The following is a 26,699-nucleotide window of genomic DNA, read 5'->3' as shown; positions in this document are numbered from 1 at the left end:
ACACACACACACACACACACACACACACACACACACACACACACACACACACACACACACACACACACACACACGCTCTACCTTCTCCTTCATCTTCTCTATCTTCTTGACTGAGGAGCGTCGGACATTTTTCTCCTCCGTCTTGATGCTGGCCAGTGTGTCAGGTGACCTGGGAGTCTGTCTGTCGTCCTGGCGACCAGAGCGCCCCATCTGCTTCTCCTCCTGTTTCTCTGCATCCTTCAGTTTGTTCTCAGAGTTGATACTGTCTGTGTTGTACATGTGGTATGTCTTCATCACCTACACAGGGGGACAGGAGGAGCAGTGAGAGAGAGAGAGAGAGAGCAAGAGAGAGAGGGTTGTGTGTCATACACTGTCCAGCTGTGCTTCTCAAGGGTGTGTGTCATACAATGTCACACCGCTGGACAGTGGATTGTTAGGAATGAGAGGCCTGGTGCGCTGGCATACCACTGGCTGACAGGGAATTCCACACACACATGCATGCGCATCAGAGTTTCTGTTAGCCGGTAATAGCCGTCTTTTGGCCGATCATTTTAAAAAGACGATTAATAAAATTGCCGCTGGCCTGGAGAAGAAGAAAAAATCACATATCGAAATAATGCTTATTCGTCTATTCATTGATGGAAATACCAATCGATGGAAATATCGATGTCCGGCGCCACATTTTCCTAAGGGAAACCCTGAAGTGCATACATAAACACACACACTTTTCTTCACTTTGTCTCTGTGTCTCTCTCACACACACAACTCTGCCAGGGAATGCCACACACGTGTGTCAGCACTAACACTGACCACTTAAAGGGGAAACATGGGCAGACGACCCCATGCGTTTCCCTCTTTAACTATCAGACTGCTGCTTCACAAGGGTGTGTGTGTGTGTGTGTGTGTGTGTGTGTGTGTGTGTGTGGCCAGAGCTAAGCAAGGCTCAGATTCAGATTCACTAATCTCTTGAAAAAGGATCACTTAAAGGGGCAATCTGCAGTTGCTCCATTAATTTTTGGACTTGTAAATTAATGATATGTACCCATTGATTCTTGAAGAATATAGCTTAGAAATTAATGACATGTACCCATTGATTCTTGAAGAATGTAACTTATAAATTAATGATATGTACCCATTGATTCTTGAAGAATATAACTTATAAATTAATGACATGTACCCATTGATTCTTGAAGAATATAACTTATAAATGAATGACATGTACCCATTGATTCTTGAAGAATATAACTTATAAATTAATGACATGTACCCATTGATTCTTGAAGAATGTAACTTATAAATTAATGATATGTACCCATTGATTCATGAAGAATGTAACTTATAAATTAATGACATGTACCCATTGATTCTTGAAGAATATAACTTATAAATTAATGACATGTACCCATTGATTCTTGAAGAATGTAACTTATAAAAGCCTCATGAGCTTAGTCGCACCCCACCAGAACCCAAAATATAAGATTGTTTTACTACAATGTTGGTCAATAAAGTAAATGTAAACAAACACCATATGGTCTTGAAACATGGTTAAAGCTATAGGTTGATATCATTGATAGTCAGTTGTTGCATCCATAGCTCTATCCATTAATCTGAGAGTTGTTACATTTCTCCGGTCCTTCAGCTTTTAACTGAACCAGAGGCGGGAGCCGCTTGGTTTTTCTTATTGTTTCAATTGCCACTTTAAAGCTGAGGTGTTCAGGAGTTGAGGTGATGTATAGATATGATTAATTGCACAGCACCGAACACATTCTGTCTGTCAGACTCTGTGGAGTACTGATGCAGGCATTGAGCCCAGTCCTCTCTCCATACTGTGTGTGGTTCGGTCTATTTCTGTCTAGTGGAGTGTCTCACTGTGTAATTACACTATTAGTCTGCTGCTACTGGTCTTGACATAGTTATGTGGTTCCTCTGCTGCCCCTAAACAGAGAACAACCTCCCTCCCAGCAGGGAATCTCCCTGGGAATATGTCCTCCTCCACAAACACAGTTAAAACACATGGTGACGGAGCACGTGATGCCGCGGAGCTGAGCAGACGTTGACAAACCGAGCTCTTCAAAGTTATTCTATTTTTACCTAAATAACAACGTTGAAACAATATTCTAACATCGGCTGATAAATTGTCAAGTACTTACCTTCCCAAAGAGCCATGGACCTCCGACCGAGAGGCAAGAAGGATGACCAAAACGTTGTTGATTCCCAAGTTAACGATAACGCTACAGCTAGCAAGATTAGCATTAGCCCTCATAACTCAAGACGACAGTTCCAGACTGTTGCTCTCAGCAGCCTCTTGCGAGCCTGCCGACATGCTGGCTACTCTCCTCCGGGAAATTCAGGATGGTAACAGAGGTCTTTCTCTGAAAATCGATAAGAAATCGGCTGAACTCCATTCCTCCATTGACGACCTGAAATCCTCCATGAATGATCTCCTTTTGAGAACGACTGAGGCAGAGTTGCGCATTAGCACAGTTGAAGATACCATCGCTAGACATGACCAGGTCTTGACACAACTGCAAAAGGACAATGCCTACCTTAAAAACAAAGTAGATCAGATGGAAAACCAGAGTAGACGTAGTAATATCCGTGTGGTGGGATTGAAAGAGGACAGCGAGGGCCGTGACCCGGTCCGTTTCTTCACTCAATGGATCCCGGAGGTCCTAGGCATAATCAACTTCACCAAACCGCTGGAAATCGAACGCGCTCACAGAACATCAGCTCCGAAACCCCGGCCCGATGAGCCCCCACGAGCCGTCCTGATCAGGTTCCTCCGTTTCCAAGACAGAGAGAAGATACTGCAACTCGCAAGAGCCAAAGGGGACATCACCATCGATGGAAAGAGGGTCAGCCTTTTCCCAGATATGAGCGCGGATCTCGCCAGACGCCGCAAGCAGTTCAGACCTGCCGCCAAAGCACTGAAGGAGAAGAACATCACCGGCTACCTCATCCACCTTGCGCGGATGAAAGTTCAGTACAAAGGCCGAAGCCATCTCTTCAACACACCGGGAGAAGTGCACACTTTTCTCAAAGAACTGAGCAACGTCTGAGCCAGGACGGTCTCTCTGGGGGATAAAACGCAGTTTGTTTGTTTTCTCTTATCCGGATTGAACTGCTGGTATCTACCGGTCACTTTAATTGATTTGTACATTTTCAACTAACCGTATCTTCCCGGGGTGAGTTCTATTACATTTACAGGAGAGTATATTTTGGTTTAGTCCATATCTACTGGGCGACGCAATAAGTGGGTTTAGGCCCACTGCTTTCCCCCTCATTTATGTTAATCTTTCGTAAAGAGACTCAAGCATCCCTTACCGTGGGCAGTAAATATTCAGCCATAAATATCTATTCACAACGTTTGTTTTCAATTTAGAGAGCTCGCAGGTTTTAGTTTACGCCAAGGTTTAGCTAGTAAGAGCAAGATGGAAAGCGAGCAGCAACGTATCTCTACAAGTGTATTCATGTTTGATTGTTGGGATTGTTGTTCTAGTCTGACAATCGGGGTGGGTGGGATTTTTATTATTTTTTTCTTCCTTTTTTCTATGTTTATTGTTTCCTTCCTAAAGAGACACACAGGTCACTTTTGTGCTCAAACCAAAGTTGAAACATTTCCTAATTATCTGCATATGATAGATTTCTATTCAGTTACACATTTGAAACCCAACCTATGCTTAACCCACTAAAATATGTCACATTCAACGTAAAAGGTCTTAACAGCCCGATTAAAAGGAAAAGAGTCTATACATACCTTAAGAAATTAAAGGCTGACATTGTGTTTTTACAAGAAACACATCTTACAGCCAGTGAACACAAGAAATTGAAGAGGGAATGGGTAGGACAAGTTTTTGCATCCTCTTTTAACTCCAAAGCAAGAGGAACTGCAATTTTGATAAGTAGACACACCCCTTCTGCGTCAACAACACCATCTCTGATCACTCTGGCAGGTTTGTTTTGGTGCAGGGGCATATGTTTTCAGAGTCTTGGACCCTATTGAATAGTTATGCTCCTAACTTCGATGACCATATGTTTATTCAGAATGTCTTCCTTCAGGTCGCTCAAGCACCACCAGGATGGCTACTGGTTGGAGGAGATTTTAATTTTTGCTTAGATACAGTTCTTGATAGGTCTTCTGATAAACCCTCACTTCTTACCAAAGCCGGCAAGCTCACCAGGGTGGAGGAGATTTTAATTTTTGCTTAGATACAGTTCTTGATAGGTCTTCTGATAAACCCTCACTTCTTACCAAAGCCGGCAAGCTCACCATGTCATTCATGAAAGATCTCAATTTACTAGACATCTGGAGACAGTTGCACCCACAGGATAGGGACTACTCTTTTTATTCACACCCACACACGCATAGATAACTTTTTACTTTCGACACAACTGTTTCATAGAGTGTGAGATATCGAGTATCTCCCCAGATTGCTTAGTGACCATTCTCCTCTGGTATTATCAATCTCCATTCCTACCAAGGTAAATGGAGCATATAGATGGAGACTAAATCCTACACTTCTAAAGCAACCTGAATTTTGTGCATTCATCAAAGAGCAGATCAATATTTTTACTTTGACAAACAAACCCTCTGCTCCTGAGAGCTTCATTCTTTGGGACACATTGAAGGCCTATCTGAGGGGACAGGTTATTTCCTATACTAAAGGGCTGAAGAAAAAACATGGTGCGGAACTGATTGCCCTTGAATCTGAAATCTCCGAGCTAGAGAAAACCTACCAAAGAGGCCCGACTAAAGATCTATACAGGCTTTTGGTAAATAAAAAACTTAAATATAATATTCTGAACACATATCAAGCTGAGAGGGCCATCACTAAATCAAAACAGCGCTATTATGAGCTTGGAGAGAAAGCTCACAAAGTATTGGCATGGCAACTGAAAGCAGAGGAAAGTAAGAGGACAATTAATGCCATAGAAACTCTTACTAAAGAGATATCCTTCGACCCTACTGAAATTAATAATACTTTTAAGAAATACTATGAAGACCTCTACACTTCCCAATCAAGCGATGATCTATCAGAGATCGACTCCTTTCTCTCCTCTCTCAACCTCTCATGCCTGTCAGGGGAAGACAGCGAGCGCCTGAGTGAACACTTCTCAGTTCCTGAATTGTTGGAGGCCATTAAATCCCTACCTTCTAATAAATCTCCTCGGGAGGATGGCTTCCCTCCAGAGTTCTATAAAGAATTTAGGGAGCTGTTGGTCCCCTACCTTATGGAGGTACTTAAAAAAGCCAGAGAAGACAACTGCTTTCCAGAGTCCTCCTCTCAAGCAGTGATTACTGTAATCCACAAGAAAGGGAAAAACCCGCTGAAGTGCACCTCCTATAGACCAATCTCTCTCCTTAACACAGATTGTAAACTGGTCACCAAGATGCTATCTAAGAGACTGGAGTCATGTCTTCCCCTGTTGGTCAACCCGGATCAGACTGGCTTCATAATTAATAGATTGTCCTCCAACAATCTCAGAAGGTTCTTTGATATAATTCACCTTGCTAAGAAAAACAAAATACCTAGTGTCGCAGTCTCCCTCGACGCTGAAAATGCCTTTGATAGGGTTGAATGGCCATACCTCTTTCGCGTCTTGGAAAAGTTCGGTTTAGGTACCGTGTTTGTAAATTTGATAAAGTCACTCTACAAATCTCCTAAAGCTAGGATTGCTACCAATGGGATTACTTCCTCCTCTTTCCCTCTTTATAGGGGGAACAGACAAGGTTGCCCAATTAGCCCCCACCTCTTTGCCCTCGCCATCGAACCGTTGGCTGAGGCTATTAGAACGTGCCCTGACATACATGGCTTTGAGGTGGGCCCCCATACCCATAAATTATCACTCTTTGCGGACGACCTTGTCTTATTTCTAACAAACTCAGAACACTCCCTCTCTCACTTGCAGATCCTACTACAGTGTTATAGTTCTTTCTCTGGATATAAGGTCAATCTTGACAAAAGCTAAATCTTACCGTTGTCTGTCTTTGACCATCATACCATCAAGCACAAGTTTCCTTTCAGATGGTCGCCTATGGGCTTCACATATTTGGGCATAATGGTGGATGGTAATCTGAACAACCTCTATAAACTCAATCTGACCAGTTTGTTGCAAAAGGTGGAGGTTGACCTTTGTAAATGGATGGACTTACCTCTCACTCTACCAATGGTCCTATGGTCAATTAAAATGAATGTCCTGCCCAGGTTTCTATATCTGTTTCAATCTCTCCCTATCCCTGGTCCCGCAACATTTTTTTCCTCTCTCGACAAGCTGACAAGACGGTTTATCTGGCACGGCAAAACCCCTAGGGTTGGCCTGGATAAACTGACCCTTGATTACAGTCAAGGGGGCTTAAACCTCCCCAATTTTAGAATGTACTACTGGGCTGCACAGTCTAGGTTTCTGGCTCAGAGGTTTGACAAGGGTCCCTCTCCCTCATGGTTGAACATTGAAAAGCTTGAGGTAAATGATGACACTGGGGCAGATTTGTTTTACAAATGGGACAGAAAATCTATAAAAACCATCACAGACAACCCTTTAATCATACATTCTGTCCTGGCATGGTGCAAACTGCATGAGCTGTTCGGACGAGGGGATTCCTTTCCCCTAAAACCCCTTTATGGAACAATAGATTGATCCCTATGTTTTTCCAGAATGGTAACTTTAGACCATGGTATGATAAGGGGATCACTCTTCTGGAACATTGTTACGAGGAGGGAGTTCTTATGTCTTTTGATCAGCTGAAACAGAAATACCACTTGCCTAACAGGGACTTCTTTAGCTACCTACAACTACGAAACTTTATTAGGGTGACTCTCAAGGGACAATGGAACCTACCTAAGATGTCACCTATTGAACAACTCTGCCACGCAGACCAACCAATGTTCAAGACCATTTCCCGTGTTTACAATGCTCTTATGTCAGGACTAACACTGCCTGGGCTAGATAAACCCCGACTTAGATGGGAGAAAGATCTGAGTATTGATCTTGATGAGGATCTATGGAGTGACCTATGCAGGGATGGGGTTACATCCACATTGAACTCCAGATACAGACTGATCCAGTTTAATTTCTTCCATCAGCTCTATATCACCCCATCTAGACTGCACAAGTTCAACCCAGAGATCTCCTCCCTATGTTTTAGATGTGGCTCAGATGAAGGAACAGTCCTCCATTCCACTTGGCAGTGTTCAAAACTACACGGTTTCTGGCAGGGGGTATGCGATACCATATCCTCAATTCACGGGGTTGCATTCCCTTTAGACCCGGAGGTCTGTCTACTGGGTAACTTTACTAACACCAATCTTAGGCAAAGCCATACTATAAAGCTAACAGAAATATTGCTAGCGATTGCCAAGAAATGTATTGCCTTGAAATGGAAATTGGATTCCTCCCTGCCAGTCGCAATGTGGCTTTCGGAAGTTAATAGTTGTATCTCTTTGGAGAAAATCACTTACTGCTTGAGGAATAAGTTAAAGACATTTTACAGAATTTGGCAACCTTTTATTGACTATATGGAGAATCTCCCCCCACATCTCATTGATTGAATCTATATATAATCCTCACATAATGTTTCACACGTAATGTATAATATGTAGCCTACAGCAGGTGATCCAATGTCTCGTTATTTTGTTATTTTTAATTTTTATTATTTTTCTTATTGTATGTTTGTTTATATAATTATAATTATAATTTATTTTTGTTACGTTTGTCTGTTACTGTCGCTTTGTCCTATCGTTGTCTAATATCTTTTCACTTTTGTTTTGAATGTTCTTAATTGAAAAATGCAAAAATAAAATAATAAAAACAAATAAAAAAAACACATGGTGACTATCAAACGGCTATGTTGACTGGCCTACACATACAACAGCAGTCTCATTGTGGTGAAGAGTGAGTGTGTGTGTGACGAGTCAGTCTTACCGCGTAGAGCTCGTTCAGAACCTTCATCAGATCCTCCTGAAGCTGGACACCAACCTCCTTACTCTGCAGAGACAGACATAGAAAAAAATGTCCATCCTCTGTAATAACAGACATAACCTCATCGTTAACAAGGTAAATCCACCTGAACTCCAACCAGCACCTCACTGTCATCCATTTTTCAATCCATCCATCAAATCAAATTGTATTTGTCACATGCGCCAAATACAACAGCGATAGACCTTATCGTGAAGTTCTTACATACAAGCCCGTAACCAACAACGCAGTTCAACTTTATAGAGTTAAGAAAATGTTTACTAAATAAATTTTAGTCAAAAATAAAATAAAAAGTAACACAATAAAATAACAATAACGGGGCTATATATAGGGGGTACCGGTACTGAGTCAATGTGTGTGTCACACCCTGACCATAGGTTATTTGTATGTTTCTATGCTTTGGTTGGTCAGGGTGTGATCTGAGTGGGCATTCTATGTTGGATGTCTTGTTTGTCTATTTCTATGTCTGGCCTGATATGGTTCTCAATCAGAGGCAGGTGTTAGTCATTGTCTCTGATTGGGAACCATATTTAGGTAGCCTGGGTTTCACTGTGTGTTTATGGGTGATTGTTCCTGTCTCTGTGTTTGTTGCACCAGTCAGGGCTGTTTCGGTTTTCGACGTTTGTTGTTTTGTATTGTTCGTGTTTCGTCATAATTAAAGATGTATCGAACGAACCACGTTGCATTTTGGTCCGATCCTTATTCCACCTCTTCGTCAGAGAAGGAGGTAGAAGAAAGCCTTTACAGTGTGGGGGTACCGGTTAGGTTAACTTGTACGTGTAAGTGTAACGTCTGCTTCCAGCTCGCACTCTCAAACACGTAGATCCCCTGAACGCTGCTCACTTTCCAGCTCACTTTCCAGCTCACACTCTCAAACACGTAGATCCCCTGAACGCTGCTCACTTTCCAGCTCACTTTCCAGCTCACACTCTCAAACACGTAGATCCCCTGAACGCTGCTCACCTTCCAGCTCACTTTCCAGCTCACACTCTCAAACACGTAGATCCCCTGAATGCTGCTCACTTTCCAGCTCACTTTCCAGCTCACACTCTCAAACACGTAGATCCCCTGAACGCTGCTCACTTTCCAGTTCACACTCTCAAACACGTAGATCCCCTGAACGCTGCTCACTTTCCAGCTCACTTTCCAGCTCACACTCTCAAACACGTAGATCCCCTGAACGCTGCTCACCTTCCAGCTCACTTTCCAGCTCACACTCTCAAACACGTAGATCCCCTGAACGCTGCTCACTTTCCAGCTCACTTTCCAGCTCACACTCTCAAACACGTAGATCCCCTGAACGCTGCTCACCTTCCAGCTCACTTTCCAGCTCACACTCTCAAACACGTAGATCCCCTGAACGCTGCTCACCTTCCAGCTCACTTTCCAGCTCACACTCTCAAACACGTAGATCCCCTGAACGCAGCTCACTTTCCAGATCCCAATCACCTGAATTCTGATCACCTGTTCACACACCTGCATGTCAAACTGTTCACTCACCTGTATGTCAAATCAATTGCATTATCACACACTATTTAGTTCAGTTCTTTGCACCCCATCATATGTACCAAGATGTTGAAATAAACCTAAGCCTAACGTGAAAAGAGCTATGGACAGAGGAATATATAATAGAAGTTTCCTGTCAGTCTGTGTACAGCTGTTTCACACCTCATCTCAGGTCCATTTGGACCGCTAGGAACATTCTCGCTCATTAGTGCACAAAATATTCTCTCTCTCTGAATGGAACACAGATGTGCAGCCTCCTCTGACAACATCACACACACTGAGCAGCACATCACATCATTCTGCACTACTTACCACAGCCCCACTGTGTGTGTGCATGTGACTGTGTGTGTGTGTTTGTGCTCGTGTGTGTGTGCGGCTCGTGTGTGTGCAAGTATGAGTGTGTGTATGAGTGCTTTACACTTGTAGCCTCTGGCTCATGGCACTGACTGGAAATGTTTTAATTTAACTAATTATCTAGTTAATTAGCCATTGTAGTTTTGCTGATGAACACACCATTCTGTGTGTGTGTGGAGTTCAAACAGAAGCTATCATCAGATTGATAACGGTCCAGATTGACTCACTCCTGTCCTCTCAGTCAGACCCAGAGATGCTGAACCGACACCCCTGACCGTGACAGAGATGCTGAACAGACACCCCTGACCATGACAGAGATGCTGAACCGACACCCCTGACCGTGACAGAGATGCTGAACAGACACCCCTGACCATGACAGAGATGCTGAACAGACAGCCCTGACCATGACAGAGATGCTGAACAGACAGCCCTGACCATGACAGAGATGCTGAACCAACACCCCGGACCGTGACAGAGATGCTGAACCAACACCCCTGACCGTGACAGAGATGCTGAACCAACACCCCTGACTGTGACAGAGATGCTGAACAGACACCCCGGACCGTGACAGAGATGCTGAACCAACACCCCGGACCGTGACAGAGATGCTGAACCAACACCCCTGACTGTGACAGAGATGCTGAACAGACACCCCGGACCGTGACAGAGATGCTGAACCAACACCCCGGACCGTGACAGAGATGCTGAACCAACACCCCGGACCGTGACAGAGATGCTGAACCAACACCCCTGACGTGACAGAGATGCTGAACCGACACCCCGGACCGTGACAGAGATGCTGAACAGACACCCCGGACCGTGACAGAGATGCTGAACAGACACCCCTGACCATGACAGAGATGCTGAACAGACAGCCCTGACCATGACAGAGATGCTGAACAGACAGCCCTGACCATGACAGAGATGCTGAACCAACACCCCGGACCGTGACAGAGATGCTGAACCAACACCCCTGACCATGACAGAGATGCTGAACAGACAACCCTGACCATGACAGAGATGCTGAACAGACACCCCTGACCATGACAGAGATGCTGAACCAACACCCCGGACCGTGACAGAGATGCTGAACCAACACCCCTGACCGTGACAGAGATGCTGAACCAACACCCCTGACTGTGACAGAGATGCTGAACAGACACCCCGGACCGTGACAGAGATGCTGAACCAACACCCCTGACTGTGACAGAGATGCTGAACAGACACCCCGGACCGTGACAGAGATGCTGAACAGACACCCCGGACCATGACAGAGATGCTGAACCGACCCCCCTGACGTGACAGAGATGCTGAACCGACACCCCGGACCGTGACAGAGATGCTGAACCGACACCCCGGACCGTGACAGAGATGCTGAGCTGAACCCACTGACTGTGACAGAGATGCTGAACAGACACCCCGGACCGTGACAGAGATCATACAACCATAGAGAACAGTTACAATTAACAGTAGAGGGTCAGAATAAACTGGAATCTCTTGAGTAAGGTTGCAAAATTCTGGTATCTTTCCCAAATTACCAAGATTTTCCGGAGAACCCGGTTGGAAGATCCCTGGAATCAGCAGGTGAATAATTCTCCAGCCAGGATTTCTGGAAAACCTGGGATTTGGGGAAAGTTCCTGAAATATTGAATCCCTACTTGAGTCATCGCTTTCTCTCGGGAGTTACCGAGCGTGTTCCAAATGGCACCCTATTCCCTATGTAGTGTGCTACTTTTGATAGGCCCTGGTCTGAGGTAGTGCACTACATAGGGGCATGGTGCTATTTGGGACCGAACTAGCTGTCTCTCTTACAGAAGAAATGTTGGAGATGAGTAATCCCATATGTTTATCTGTACTGAGACATTCAGAAACACTTCCTCACACACATCGGCAGAGAGGTGAAAGGTGGGAAGAGTTTGGAGGGATGTTTGGTTAAGAGTGGCCTTGAGACCTCAACTGTCATATCAACATCCCAAATACAGGGCTAATGGGGAGGGGGAGGCAGAGAGGCAGGGAGGGCGAGAGAGAGATTCTCAATTGGGAAAAATACCGTCCTCTCCTAGACTCCTCTGTCCTTTCTCCTCTGTGACCCCGAAGCCAATAAGTGGTGGAGTGGTTGAGAGTGTAAATCAATAGTAGGAGAATGGAAGAGTGTTCTTCCCTCCACCTTAGTATCCTCCCTGAGTCCTTCACGGAAGAGTTTCTGCCACACCCCTCTTTGAATCAGCTGTTGTTTTGTCGGAGAAGAAAAGCATTCACGCGTTTAAAACGTTATGATACTTGTCATTTAAATGTGTGCCACAACTAACAAAATACATTTTGACCAATTTAAACATAGATTTGTGGATTCGTCATATGCCTGGAGAGTCTCATTTCATTACAAGCGCATTTGTCTCCACATTTCCTCTCCCCGATTACCTTTGACCTTTTTCAAAATAAAAATATTAATTTGTTGGGTGCTTATACTTGTCCTACGTCACAAATGTACATGTGTGTATTAATATGTACTGTAGGTGTGAATTGGAAATGTTTTTGCATATCCCTACTCCCCCTGAGACATCCTTGGAGAGTGGTGTCACAGCCAGGGTCTGCCATTATCAACAGCGACCCTGGAGCAATTGGGGTTCAGTGCCTTGGTCACGGGCATATCGGCAGAGTTTTCACCTTGCCGGCTCGGGGAATTCAAACTAGCGACTGTTTAGTTACTGACCCAACACCCTAACGGCTAAGCTACCTGTCGCGCAAAAGGACGAGAGGACAGGGGAGTTAACTAAACCAATTGAGAATCTCCCAGGGAGGGAGATAACGGTGGGTAAATTGTCAGAGGTGTTTGTTTTTGGGACAGAGAGAGACAGAGATAGAGAGTGTGCTGACATAGCAGTGGGTCGAACCCATGAGGCAGCGGCCTAGACCGTTACGCCACGCTAGACCACAGGTGTGTTATCTTATGTGTGGCTGTGGTGTGTGTTGTGGTATGCATTTGTGTTTGACATGCATGTGCACGTGTGCTCCGTGTGTGATACCTTTTTGAAGAGTCGTCCGGAGTCCTCGCTAACCTGGGCGAAGCGCGGTATGATGTTATTGAGGTAGAGGTCAGACAGGGTAGCGTGGTCTCGGCTCTCCCTCTTCACCTGACTCAACAACAGGTTCCAACAGTTAACTGGTGACAGTACACTCTGCTCCTTCCTACACAGGGAGGGAGACAGAGAGAGAGAGAGAGAGAGGGAGAGAGAGAGAGAGAGAGAGAGAGAGAGAGAGAGAGAGAGAGAGAGAGAGAGAGAGACAGACAGACAGACAGACAGACAGACAGACAGACAGACAGAAGAATTTAGTGCACCACAAACACTTTATTACATCAGTACTCAGTGTTCAGCACCTGTTAAGCAGGGCATAATGCATCAAAAGTCACTACTCTCAACAAAACAACTAAAGTTAGAAGTAAGGAACAAACAGTAAAATTTTGAAACAAGAGCGAGCCAGAGAGATGAAGAGGGAGAGAGAGACACTTTAATGAAATATGACTGACAGCTCGTGTACACTCGATAGCGGTAAATGCCAAGAGTGACTCGCTTGTGGCCGTGCTGGAAGCATATAGCAACATGTTTGATTGTGCGTCAAGAATTCAGCACAGCAAGTTTGTATGAAGGTCTGGTTATTAAATGGGTAAACAGTTTAATCCATTATCCATTTCATGAATTAATTCACAGGTATATAGTAATATGCTCTAAAACGCTCTGTAAATATTTCCTTAACTCTATTTTCCTAAAACTGCATTGTTGGTTAAGGGCTTGTAAGTAAGAATTTCACGGTAAAGTTGTCTGCCTGCCTGCCTGCCTGCCTGCCTGCCTGTCTGTCTGTCTGTCTGTCTGTCTGTCTGTCTGTCTGTCTGTCTGTCTGCCTGCCTGCCTGCCTGTCTGCCTGTCTGTCTGCCTGCCTGCCTGCCTGTCTGTCTGTCTGTCTGTCTGTCTGTCTGTCTGTCTGTCTGCCTGCCTGCCTGCCTGTCTGCCTGCCTGTCTGTCTGTCTGTCTGTCTGTCTGTCTGCCTGTCTTCCTACCTGGTTACACAACCTTGTGTGTTTCCTCTATTGATGTACCATGTGACATCCTTCATCCTCTACCCTGACGGAACCATCATCACCTCTGACCCTAACACATCACATGTTCACCCACACACACCCATGTGTTGTACTTGGCTGGACTGCCTGGATGTTTCCTCTAGTTAAAATCTTCCTCCAGTGTGTCATACATTCCTGCAGCATTAGAGACATGGAGGGGGCAGGAGAGAAGGGGACTGAAGCAAGCTGAGGTCCAGTTCTCCTCCACATTCAGCTCCTTTAGTGTTGTTGCCTCTGTGCCACAGATACACAGAAACACACAGGGCAGCTGTCTCCACGGAGTCACCACACACACAAAAACTGAAAATATGTCAGATTCCAGCATGGCACCAGAGCTGAGCTGCAGCAGATGCAGTGGAGCTGTTAGAGACCCAGATGTAGAGAGAGGGGGGAGTGAAAGAGAGAGAGGGGGAGTGTAAAAGAGATAGGGGAGGTGAAAGAGAGAGGGGGAGTGAATGAGAGAGGGGGGGTGAAAGAGAGAGGTGGGGTGAATGAGAGAGAGGGGGGAGTGAATGAGAGAGAGGGAGGGATTGAAGGAGAGAGAGCGGGGAGTGAATGAGAGAGAGGGGGAGTGAATGAGAGAGAGGTGGGGAGTGAAAGAGAGAGAGAGGGGGTGAATGAGAGAGAGGGGGAGTGAAAGAGAGTGGGGGTGAATGAGAGAGAGGGGGAAGTGAATGAGAGAGAGGCGGAGTGAATTAGAGAGAGAGGGGGAGTGAATGAGAGAGAGGGGAGAGTGAAAGAGAGTGGGGGTGAATGAGAGAGAGGGGGAAGTGAATGAAAGAGAGGGGGAGTGAATGAGAGAGGGGGGGAGTGAATGAGAGAGAGGGGTGAATGAGAGAGAGGGGGAGTGAATGAGAGAGAGGGGGGAGTGAATGAGAGAGAGGGGGAGTGAATGAGAGAGAGGTGGGGAGTGAATGAGAGAGAGGGGGAGTGAATGAGAGAGAGGTGGGGAGTGAATGAGAGAGAGGGGGAGTGAATGAGAGAGAGGTGGGGAGTGAATGAGAGAGAGGTGGGGAGTGAATGTGAGAGAGGGGGAATGAATGAGAGAGGTGGGGAGTGAATGAGAGAGAGGTGGGGAGTGAATGAGAGAGAGGGGGAATGAATGAGAGAGAGGGGGGAGTGAATGAGAGAGAGAGGGAGTGAATGAGAGAGAGGTGGGAGTGAATGAGAGAGAAGGGGGTGAATGAGAGAGAGGGGGAGTGAATGAGAGAGAGTGAGGGTGAATGAGAGAGGGGGAGAGAGAGAGAGAGAGAGAGAGAGAGAGAGAGAGAGAGAAAGATGTTTTATGTTTATTTCTTTTCCCTTTTGTACTTTAACTATTTGCACATCGTTACAACACTGTATATAGGAGCTGATTGTGGACTACAGGAAAAGGCGGTCCGAACAGGTCCCCATTAACATCGACGGGGCTGTAGTGAAGCGGGTCGAGAGTTTCAACTTCCTTGGTGTCCACATCACCAACAAACTATCATGGTTCAAACATACCAAGACAGTCGTGAAGAGGGCACGACAACACCTTTTCCCCTCAAGAGACTGAAAAGATTTGGCATGGGTCCCCAGATACTCAAAAGGTTCTACAGCTGCACCATCGAGAGCATCCTGACCGGTTGCATCAAACTGTAAGACACTACAGAGGGTAGTGCGTACGTACGGCCCAGTACATCAGTGGGGCCAAGCTTCCTGACATCCAGGACCTCTATACTAGGAGGTGTCAGATAATGGCCCCAAAAAAGTGTCGAAGTCTCCAGTCACCCAAGTCATAAACTGTTCTCTCTGCTACCGCACGGCAAGCAGTACTGGAGCGCCAAGTCTAGGTCCAAAAGGCTCCTTAGCAGCTTCTACGCTGGTCCTGGGGCTGAGTTCATAAACCTGTTCTACTAACACACTGAAGCCTCAAGATCAGAACATCCAATCAATCAGAATAAAACTATTTACAACACAGTCAAAACAAAACTACATTGCTTATTGGGAATGTCACGACTTCTACCGAAGTCGATGCCTCTCCTTGTTCGGGCAGTGCTCGGCGGTCGACGTCGCCGGTCTCCTGCCACTGCCGATCCATTTTTCATTTTCCATTTGTTTTGTCTTGTTTTCCCACACACCTGGTTCTCATTTCCCTCATTATGTGTCGTGTAGTTAATCCTCTGTTTCCCCCATGTCTTTGTGTGGTATTGTTTATTCTGTTTCATGTTATTTCCACGTGAGTCTGTTGAGCTGGGTTATGTTAACCCGTACTGTTATTTCGTGTTCACTTTGCCGTGTGCTTTTGGTTCGCCTAAATAAAAGGCTCCATTGGCTACCCAATATCTGCTCTCCTGCACCTGACTCCCTTACAGCCATTTACGCATACCTGACAGGGAAACACAAACACAAAGCAAAATGCAGTGCTACCTGGCCCTAAATCAGTACACTGTGGCTAACTGTTTGACCATGGTTACTGATCAAAACCTAAGAAAAACCTTGACAAAGTACAGGCTCAGTGAGCACAGCCTTGCCATTGAGAAGGGTAGACACAGGAAAACCTGGCTCCCTGTAGAGGAAAGGCTGTGCAACCACTGCACCACAGCAGAACCTGAGACAGTGCTGTATTTCCTGACAAAATGTAAAAAATGTAAAACAATTAGTGTCATTTCCCCAAATTTTAATCCCTTCTTCAAGGTTTCAAACACCTCTCTGGTGAGAGTAGGCTACCCGTCCTGTTGGGGGAGGACGCAGAGAGCTGTGGGTTGGCAGCGCACTACATTGCTGCCTGCTATAAGTTGAGGGACAGTGTCTGACCAATCAACCTGCACATGTCCTCTACTGTACACTTATTGTTACTTTTGAATGTATGGTTATTTTGACCCTTGATTATTGTTGTTACTGTTGCCCCGTTGACAATTTAGATTCTTATTATTTTCATATTGTAAATATTCCAAGTAAGCGTTGGCAATATGTACATTGTTACGTCATGCCAACAAAGCAAATAGAATTGAATTGAAAGGGGGAGAGAGAGAGAAAGAGGGAGAGAGAGAGAAAGAGAGGGGGGAGAGAGAGAGAGAGAGAGAGAAAGAGGGGTAGAGAGCGAGAGAGAGTGAGAGAAAGAGGGAGAGAGAGAGAAAGAGAGAGGGAGAGAGAGAGAAAGAGGGGTAGAGAGTGAGAGAGAGAGAAAGAGGGAGAGAGAGAAAGAGAGAGAGAGGAAGAGAGAGAGAGAGAGAGAGAAAGAGAGGGAGAGAGAGTGAGAGAGAGATATGAAAAGGGAGGGACAGAGAGGTTGGTAAGGTGGTACAGTATGTGATGCTGAAGATACAGTAGTATTCTCTTCTCTCCTCCCTCCACCCTCCCCTCCACCCACCTCCTCTACACTCCTGCCTACCTCCTCCGCCCACCTCCTCTACCCTCCACCCACCTCCTACTCCACCCTCCCCTCCACCCCCCAGGAGGAGGAAATCCCCCCAAGCATGGATCAGAGAGGGAAGGGGGGCTGTCTGCAGGAGGCATCATCTCTCATGGGATGTGGTTGGAAGTCCACACACACATGCAGACAGGATATTATTCACACACACATCGTGGCAATCATAAGTGTGTGTGTGTTTCCACAGGAAAAGTCACCCTGCATGTCCAGCAGATGATCTATTTCCCTGTTACTCCCAGTATTACTGATAGCAAGGTTACTGATAGTATTACTTATAGTACTGGTACTGTTAGTATAACCCCCAGTACTGTTTCTGCTAGTATTACTCCTAGCACTGTTACCACTAGTATTATTGATGGTACTGTTAGTGTCAGTATTACTGATGGTACTGTTAGTGTCAGTATTACTGATGGTACTGTTAGTGTCAGTATTACTCCTAGCACTGTTACCACTAGTATTATTGATGGTACTGTTAGTGCTAGTATTACTGATGGTACTGTTAGTGTCAGTATTACTGATGGTACTGTTAGTGTCAGTATTACTGATGGTACTGTTAGTGTCAGTATTACTGATGGTACTGTTAGTGTCAGTATTACTGATGGTACTGTTAGTGTCAGTATTACTGATGGTACTGTTAGTGTCAGTATTACTGATGGTACTGTTAGTGTCAGTATTACTGATGGTACTGTTAGTGTCAGTATTACTGATGGTACTGTTAGTGTCAGTATTACTGATGGTACTGTTAGTGTCAGTATTACTGATGGTACTGTTAGTGTCAGTATTACTCCTAGCACTGTTACCACTAGTATTATTGATGGTACTGTTAGTGCTAGTATTACTGATGGTACTGTTAGTGTCAGTATTACTGATGGTACTGTTAGTGTCAGTATTACTGATGGTACTGTTACTACTAGTATTACTGATGGTACTGTTAGTGCTAGTATTACTGATGGTACTGTTAGTGTCAGTATTACTGATGGTACTGTTAGTGTCAGTATTACTGATGGTACTGTTAGTGTCAGTATTACTGATGGTACTGTTAGTGTCAGTATTACTGATGGTACTGTTAGTGTCAGTATTACTGATGGTACTGTTAGTGCTAGTATTACTGATGGTACTGTTAGTGTCAGTATTACTGATGGTACTGTTACTACTAGTATTACTGATGGTACTGTTAGTGCTAGTATTACTGATGGTACTGTTAGTGTCAGGATAACTGATGGTACTGTTAGTGTCAGTATTACTGATGGTACTGTTAGTGTCAGTATTACTGATGGTACTGTTAGTGTCAGTATTACTGATGGTACTGTTAGTGTCAGTATTACTGATGGTACTGTTAGTGCTAGTATTACTGATGGTACTGTTAGTGTCAGTATTACTGATGGTACTGTTAGTGTCAGTATTACTGATGGTACTGTTAGTGCTAGTATTACTGATGGTACTGTTACTACTAGTATTACTGATGGTACTGTTAGTGTCAGTATTACTGATGGTACTGTTAGTGTCAGTATTACTGATGGTACTGTTACTACTAGTATTACTGATGGTACTGTTAGTGCTAGTATTACTGATGGTACTGTTAGTGTCAGTATTACTGATGGTACTGTTAGTGCTAGTATTACTGATGGTACTGTTACTACTAGTATTACTGATGGTACTGTTAGTGCTAGTATTACTGATGGTACTGTTACTACTAGTATTACTGATGGTACTGTTCCTACTAGTATTACTGATGGTACTGTTAGTGTCAGTATTACTGATGGTACTGTTAGTGCTAGTATTACTGATGGTACTGTTACTACTAGTATTACTGATGGTACTGTTACTACTAGTATTACTGATGGTACTGTTAGTGCTAGTATTACTGATGGTACTGTTAGTGCTAGTATTACTGATGGTACTGTTAGTGTCAGTATTACTGATGGTACTGTTAGTGCTAGTATTACTGATGGTACTGTTACTACTAGTATTACTGATGGTACTGTTAGTGTCAGTATTACTGATGGTACTGTTAGTGCTAGTATTACTGATGGTACTGTTACTACTAGTATTACTGATGGTACTGTTAGTGTCAGTATTACTGATGGTACTGTTAGTGTCAGTATTACTGATGGTACTGTTAGTGTCAGTATTACTGATGGTACTGTTAGTGCTAGTATTACTGATGGTACTGTTAGTGTTAGTATTACTGATGGTACTGTTAGTGCTAGTATTACTGATGGTACTGTTAGTGTCAGTATTACTGATGGTACTGTTAGTGCTAGTATTACTGATGGTACTGTTAGTGTCAGTATTACTGATGGTACTGTTAGTGTCAGTATTACTGATGGTACTGTTAGTGTTAGTATTACTGATGGTACTGTTAGTGTCAGTATTACTGATGGTACTGTTAGTGTTAGTATTACTGATGGTACTGTTAGTGCTAGTATTACTGATGGTACTGTTAGTGTCAGTATTACTGATGGTACTGTTAGTGTCAGTATTACTGATGGTACTGTTAGTGTCAGTATTACTGATGGTACTGTTAGTGTCAGTATTACTGATGGTACTGTTAATGCTAGTATTACTGATGGTACTGTTAGTGCTAGTATTACTGATGGTACTGTTACTGCTAGTAGCACTAACAGTACCATCAGCAACTTATTTAACAGAAAAATACATTGCAGAAACTAGATATAGGAAACGTTACAATTTTTTATTTAAGTGAACAAACGTCAGCCTTTAACCATATAAACTAATTTACATTAGTAACTAATTTAATATTACAAACTATTACAAACTAATTTAATATTCTGCCCATATGAACAAATTATTTATAGACCATAACTGAACCAATTTCTGTAGGTTATATATACAATATACCACCAGCCAGCCGTCGTTCCCCAGCCAATCGCACGCACACTGGCGTGGACGAAAGAGTTGCCCACAAAGGAGTTAGCTTCTGCCGAAGCCTTCGCTGTAAAATAGAACGTGTTGCAGGAGTACTATGGTCACACATTACAGCAGGGGATTATGGGTTAAGACAGGAAGAGGATCTGACAGAGGCGAGATGCTTTGGTGACGGACGGCACGAGACCCTCTCCTCCCCTCTCCTCCCCTCTCCTCCCCTCTCCTCCCTCTCCTCTCCTCCCCTCTCCTCCCCTCTCCTCCCCTCTCCTCTCCTCCCCTCTCCTCTCCTCCCCTCTCCAACCCTCTCCTCCCCTCTCCTCCCCTCTCCAACTCTCTCCTCCCCTCCCCTCTCCTCTCCAACCCTCTCCAACCCTCTCCTCCCCTCTCCTCCCCTCTCCAACCCTCTCCTCCCCTCTCCAACTCTCTCCTCCCCTCCCCTCACCTCTCCAACCCTCTCCTCCCCTCTCCTCCCCCCTCTCCAACCCTCTCCTCCCCTCTCCAACTCTCTCCTCCCCTCCCCTCTCCTCTCCAACCCTCTCCTCCCCTCCCCTCTCCTCTCCAACCCTCTCCTCCCCTCCCCTCTCCTCTCCAACCCTCTCCTCCCCTCTCCAACCCTCTCCTCTCCTCCCCTCTCCAACCCTCTCCTCCCCTCTCCAACCCTCTCCTCCCCTCTCTTCTCCTCCCCCCTCTCCTCCCCTCTCCAACCCTGTCCTCCCCTCTCCAACCCTCTCCTCCCCTCTCCAACCCTCTCCCTCCCCCCTCTCCTCCCCTCCCCTCTCCTCTCCTCTCCACCCCTCTCTAGCCCTCTCCTCTCCTCCCCTCTCCACCCCTCTCCAACCCTCTCCTCTCCTCTCCAACCCTCTCCACCCCTCTCTAGCCCTCTCCTCCCCTCTCCTCTCCTCCCCTCTCCTCTCCTCTCCAACCCTCTCCCTCCCCTCTCCTCTCCTCTCCTCTCCTCCCCTCTCCACCCCTCTCCTCTCCAACCCTCTCCTCCCCTCTCCACCCCTCTCCTCTCCAACCCTCTCCTCCCCCTCTCCACCCCTCTCCTCTCCAACCCTCTCCTCCCCTCCCCTCCCCTCTCCTCTCCCTCTCCTCTCCTCCCCTCCCCTCTCCTCTCCTCCCCTCTCCTCTCCTCCCCTCCACTCTCCTCCCCTCTCCAACCCTCTCCCTCTCCACCCCTCTCATCTCCTCCCCTCTTTTCTTTACCCCTCTCCTCCCCACTCCTCTACACTCATCTCCTCTCCACCCCACCCCTCTCCTCTCCACCCCTCTCTCCCCCTCTACTCTCCTCTCCTCCCCTCTTTTCTCTACCCCTCTTCTCCCCTCTTCTCTCCTCTCCACCCCTCCTCACCACCCATCTCCTCTCCACCCCTCTCCTCTCCGACCCTCTCCTCCCTCCCCTCTCCACCCCTCTCCTCTACTCTCCTCTCCTCCCCTCTCCTCTCCACCCCTCTCCTCCCCTCTACTCTCCTCCCCTCTTGTCTCTACCCCTCTCCTCACCTCTCCAGCCATCTCCTCTCCACCCTTCTCCTCTCCACCCCTCTCCTCTCCACCCCTCTCCTCTCCGACCCTCTCCTTCTCTACCCCTCTTCTCCCCTCTTCTCTCCTCTCCACCCCTCTCCTCACCACCCATCTCCTCTCCACCCCTCTCCTCTCCGACCCTCTCCTCCCCTCTACTCTCCTCTCCTCTCCTCCCCTCTCCTCTCCAACCCTCTCCTCCCCTCTCCTCCCTCCCCCCTCTCCACCCCTCTCTAGCCCTCTCCCCTCTCCTCTCCACCCCTCTCCTCTCCTCCCCTCTCCACCCCTCTCCTCTCCAACCCTCTCCTCCCCTCTCCACCCCTCTCCTCTCCAACCCTCTCCTCCCCTCTCCACCCCTCTCCTCTCCACCCCACCCCTCTCCTCTCCACCCCTCTCTCCCCCTCTACTCTCCTCTCCTCCCCTCTTTTCTCTACCCCTCTTCTCCCCTCTTCTCTCCTCTCCACCCCTCTCCTCACCACCCATCTCCTCTCCACCCCTCTCCTCTCCGACCCTCTCCTCCCCTCCCCTCTCCACCCCTCTCCTCTACTCTCCTCTCCTCCCCTCTCCTCTCCACCCCTCTCCTCCCCTCTACTCTCCTCTCCTCCCCTCTTGTCTCTACCCCTCTCCTCACCTCTCCAGCCATCTCCTCTCCACCCTTCTCCTCTCCACCCCTCTCCTCTCCACCCCTCTCCTCTCCGACCCTCTCCTTCTCTACCCCTCTTCTCCCCTCTTCTCTCCTCTCCACCCCTCTCCTCACCACCCATCTCCTCTCCACCCCTCTCCTCTCCGACCCTCTCCTCCCCTCTACTCTCCTCTCCTCTCCTCCCCTCTCCTCTCCAACCCTCTCCTCCCCTCTCCTCTCCTCCCCTCTCCACCCCTCTCTAGCCCTCTCCTCTCCACCCCTCTCCTCTCCTCCCCTCTCCACCCCTCTCCTCTCCAACCCTCTCCTCCCCTCTCCCACCCCTCTCCTCTCCAACCCTCTCCTCCCCTCTCCACCCCTCTCCTCTCCAACCCTCTCCTCCCCTCTCCAACCCTCTCCTCCCCTCTCCTCTCCTCCCCTCTCCAACCCTCTCCTCTCCTCTCCACCCCTCTCATCTCCTCCCCTCTTTTCTTTACCCCTCTCCTCTCCTCCCCACTCCTCTCCACCCATCTCCTCTACACTCATCTCCTCTCCACCCCACCCCTCTCCTCTCCACCCCTCTCTCCCCCTCTACTCTCCTCTCCTCCCCTCTTTTCCCCTCTTCTCTCCTCTCCACCCCTCTCCTCACCACCCATCTCCTCTCCACCCCTCTCCTCTCCGACCCTCTCCTCCCCTCTACTCTCCTCTCCTCCCCTCTCCTCTCCACCCCTCTCCTCCCCTCTACTCTCCTCTCCTCCCCTCTTGTCTCTACCCCTCTCCTCACCTCTCCAGCCATCTCCTCTCCACCCTTCTCCTCTCCACCCCTCTCCACCCATCTCCTCTCCTCCCCTCTCCTCTCACTCCACAGGAGGAATTACAGAACCAGGCGTAACGCTGGGAAAGATAATCACTCTGCTGTGTGTGTTTGTGTGTGTCCTTGTTTATGGGCAAGGTTACACACTGCAAGACTCCACAGAGTATTCAGAGCACAAAAACACCACCTGGCACTGTTGGCAAAGGAACATAAGTACCCACACGGACACAAACAGAACACACGGACACACACAGAAACATGAACACACACGGACACACAGAAACATGGACACACACGGACACACACAGAAACATGGACACACACGGACACACAGTGTGTCAACAGTGAACCAGCTTATTGGGATTGTAATTTCAAGTCAAAGTTGTTCCTTGTAAATATTAGTGCCGACGTTAGTGTTGGGAGACAGACAGACAGACAGACAGACAGACCTCCACCTGTAGGTGTGCACATAGCCTGTCTTCTCTTGAGAGCCATGTCTGCCTACGGCAGCCTTTCTCAATAGCAAGGCTATGCTCACTGAGTCTGTACATAGTCAAAGCTTTCCTTAATTTTGGGTCAGTCACAGTGGTCAGGTATTCTGCCACTGTGTACTCTCTGTTTAGGGCCAAATAGCATTCTGGTTAGCTCTGTTCTTTTGTTAATTCTTTCCAATGTGTCAAGTAATTATCTTTTAGATTTCTCATGATTTGGTTGGGTCTAATTGTATTGCTGTCCTGAGGCTCTGTGGGGTGTGTTTTTGAACAGAGCCCCAGGACCAGCTTGCTTAGGGGACTCTTCTCCAGGTTCATTTCTCTGTAGGTGATGGCTTTGTTATGGAAGGTTTGGGAATAGCTTCCTTTTAGGTGGTTGTAGAATTTAACAGCTCTTTTCTGGATTTTGATAATTAGTGGGTATCGGCCTAATTCTGCTCTGCATGCACTATTTGGTGTTCTACGGTGTACGCGGAGGATTTTTTTACAGAATTCTGCATGCAGATTCTCAATTTGGTGTTTGTCCCATTTTGTGAAGCCTTGGTTGGTGAGCGGACCCCAGACCTCACAACCATAAAGGGCAATGGGCTCTATGACTGATTCAAGTATTTTTAGCCAGATCCTAATTGTTATGTTGAATTTTATGTTCCTTTTGATGGCATAGAATGCCCTTCTTGCCTTGTCTCTCAGATCGTTCACAGCTTTGTGGAAGTTACCTGTGGCGCTGATGTTTAGGCCGAGCTATGTAATCGTTTTTAGTGGGCTCTAGGGTAACAGTGTCTAGATGGAATTTGTATTTGTGGTCCTGGCAACTGGACCTTTTTTGGAACACCATTATTTTGGTCTTACTGAGATTTACTGTCAGGGCTCAGGTCTGACAGAATCTGTGCAGAAGATCTAGGTGCTGCTGTCGGCCGTCCTTGGTTGGTGACAGAAGCACCAGATCATCAGCAAACAAGCAGACATTTGACTTCAGAATGTAGTGGGGTGAGGTCGGTCTCTCTCTCGCTGTGTGTCTGTAGTCAAACCCTCTCCAGACGCTATCAGTTAGCTCATGTCTCCCGAAGCTGCTTATGCAACGTTGGATTTACAGCACAGACAAGAGTGGTAGAGTGTGTGTGTGCATGCGTGTATGTCGTTCGTGCATGTCATTCGTGTGTGTGTGTGTGTGTGCCTGTCTTACTTGAGCTGGTGGTCCTTGGTGCTACGTGTCTTCGTAAGGAACCTCTCAGACAGTTTCTCCAGGTTACGACTGTAGTCCATCTCGACCTCCGCCTTCTTCCTGAAGAAGTCCTGCAGGTCCTGCAGCAGCTGCACTCTCAGCTCACACTGCTGGTCCAGACACTTCAACTGCTCCACCAGCTGGGCACGGATCTCTACAGAGAGGAGGGGGGGGGGGTTAGACATCTTCAGACATACTGGGAGAGGGAGAGGGCTAGTTTGTGGCTATGGGTGCACTGGACATCATCATCATCTACAACATCATCATAAATAAACACTTTATTAGCCAATCAGTTGGAGTATACCATGTGATTGGCTCACAAAAAAAACTTTATATTACCAGCACACTTCAAAGATAACATTCTGAGAATGAATAACCTCCCTCCCTCGCTTCCACTCCCTCCCTCCCTCGCTCCACCTCTCTCCCTCCCTCGCTCCACCTCCCTCCCTCCGTCCCTCCCTCCCTCGCTCCACCTCCCTCCCTCTCTCCCTCCCTCACAACCACCTCTCTCCTTCTCTCCCTCGCTCCACCTCCCTCGCTCCACCTCTCTCCCTCCCTCCCTCGCTCCACCTCTCTCCCTCCCTCCCTCGCTCCACCTCTCTCCCTCCCTCCCTCGCTCCACCTCCCTCCCTCCCTTCCTCCCTACACTCAAGTCTGGCCTCAAATGAATGGCTTCCTCTCAGTGTAGACACACTCAGTGGACATATTGAATTATGATGTTTTAAACTACCAACCTTTTATCCCACAGTACTGTTATGGATAGGTGTGTGTTGGTGTATGTGAATGTATGTGTGTGTGTGGAGAGAGAGAGAGAGAGCGTGAGGCCATGCCAAGCAGAGCAGAAGATCCTGAGTGAATGTGAAGGCAGCGTTTCAAGTCTTGACAACACACACAAACACGCATGATAATAAACTGGATTAGTGATGACAGATGACAGACTAATGCCACACTCTCATAGATGATTCGCAGACAAGAAGCCTTTAAGATTTAATGAACCCCCTCAAAAATAACGCGGGCACACATACACACACACACACACACACACACACACACACACACACATTCCACTTAACTCCTAATCCCAATAACTGCTCCGCCTATGACCTTTCATTGTGATTATTTATTGTACTTCTTTCTCCCTTATTCACCATCTGTTTCCCTTCTTCTTTGTGTGAATCTCCAATGATTTATTTATCTTTTCTAAAAAATGGGATTGTTGTCCCTGTGGGTTTCTACCTCTGCTGCTCATGTTCTTCTTGTTCACCTTTTAAACCTTCCTCATACTGTTCTGTATTTACTTGCAAATAAATAAATAAAAAATAGTAATTATCAACATTCACACAAGCACACACACACACCGTTGCCTGTGTTTTACCTTTACACCTCCTGCTGTAGATGAAACGGACGGCGTTAGCCTCCATGTTGCTGGGTCTGAGTGTGGTCACTGTCTGACACTAACCCTGGGTGACTCTGCTCTGTGCTTTACAGCTGAGGGGACAGTTTCACAAAGCCACAAAGAGAAGTGGGATTTCTAACTGTCAGCCTGCAAACTCTCTCTCTCTCTCTCTCTCTCTCTCTCTCTCTCTCTCTCTCTCTCTCTCTCTCTCTCTCTCTCTCTCTCTCTCTCTCTCTCTCTCTCTCTCTCTCTCTCTCTCTCTCTCTCTCTCTCTCTCTCTCTCTCTCTCTCTCTCTCTCTCTCTCATACACACAAACAGAGAAACTCTCTCTCACACTCACGACACTGCACGCTACCATCTTGATGTCCGTTCTCTGCTGATCAGAGGGTAGACTGCCTTAGGTA

At 46.8% G+C, this 26,699-nt stretch overlaps 1 protein-coding gene across 4 annotated transcripts in view; it reads right to left on the bottom strand.

The window, feature by feature from the left end:
* The window catches only part of LOC135540238 (SLIT-ROBO Rho GTPase-activating protein 2-like), a 62,594-nt gene extending 36,251 nt beyond the window's left edge, over positions 1-26,343 (bottom strand). For all 4 annotated transcript variants that reach the window (XM_064966759.1, XM_064966761.1, XM_064966760.1 and 1 more), the window contains exons 1-5: positions 26,274-26,343; positions 24,860-25,052; positions 12,861-13,023; positions 7,924-7,986; positions 82-297 (exon numbers count right to left, since the gene is read on the bottom strand). In XM_064966759.1, coding sequence (XP_064822831.1) covers positions 82-297; positions 7,924-7,986; positions 12,861-13,023; positions 24,860-25,052; positions 26,274-26,319 — 681 coding nt within the window. In that variant the 5' untranslated portion in view covers positions 26,320-26,343. The remainder of the gene's footprint in view (positions 1-81; positions 298-7,923; positions 7,987-12,860; positions 13,024-24,859; positions 25,053-26,273) is intronic.
* Positions 26,344-26,699: the final 356 nt, after the last annotated feature.

The sequence above is a fragment of the Oncorhynchus masou genome, chromosome 5, assembly GCF_036934945.1.
Source record: "Oncorhynchus masou masou isolate Uvic2021 chromosome 5, UVic_Omas_1.1, whole genome shotgun sequence".
NCBI classification, from domain to species: domain Eukaryota; kingdom Metazoa; phylum Chordata; class Actinopteri; order Salmoniformes; family Salmonidae; genus Oncorhynchus; species Oncorhynchus masou.
The sequence above is the reverse complement of the archived record's forward strand: the minus strand, read 5'-3'. Positions and strand labels throughout refer to the sequence as shown.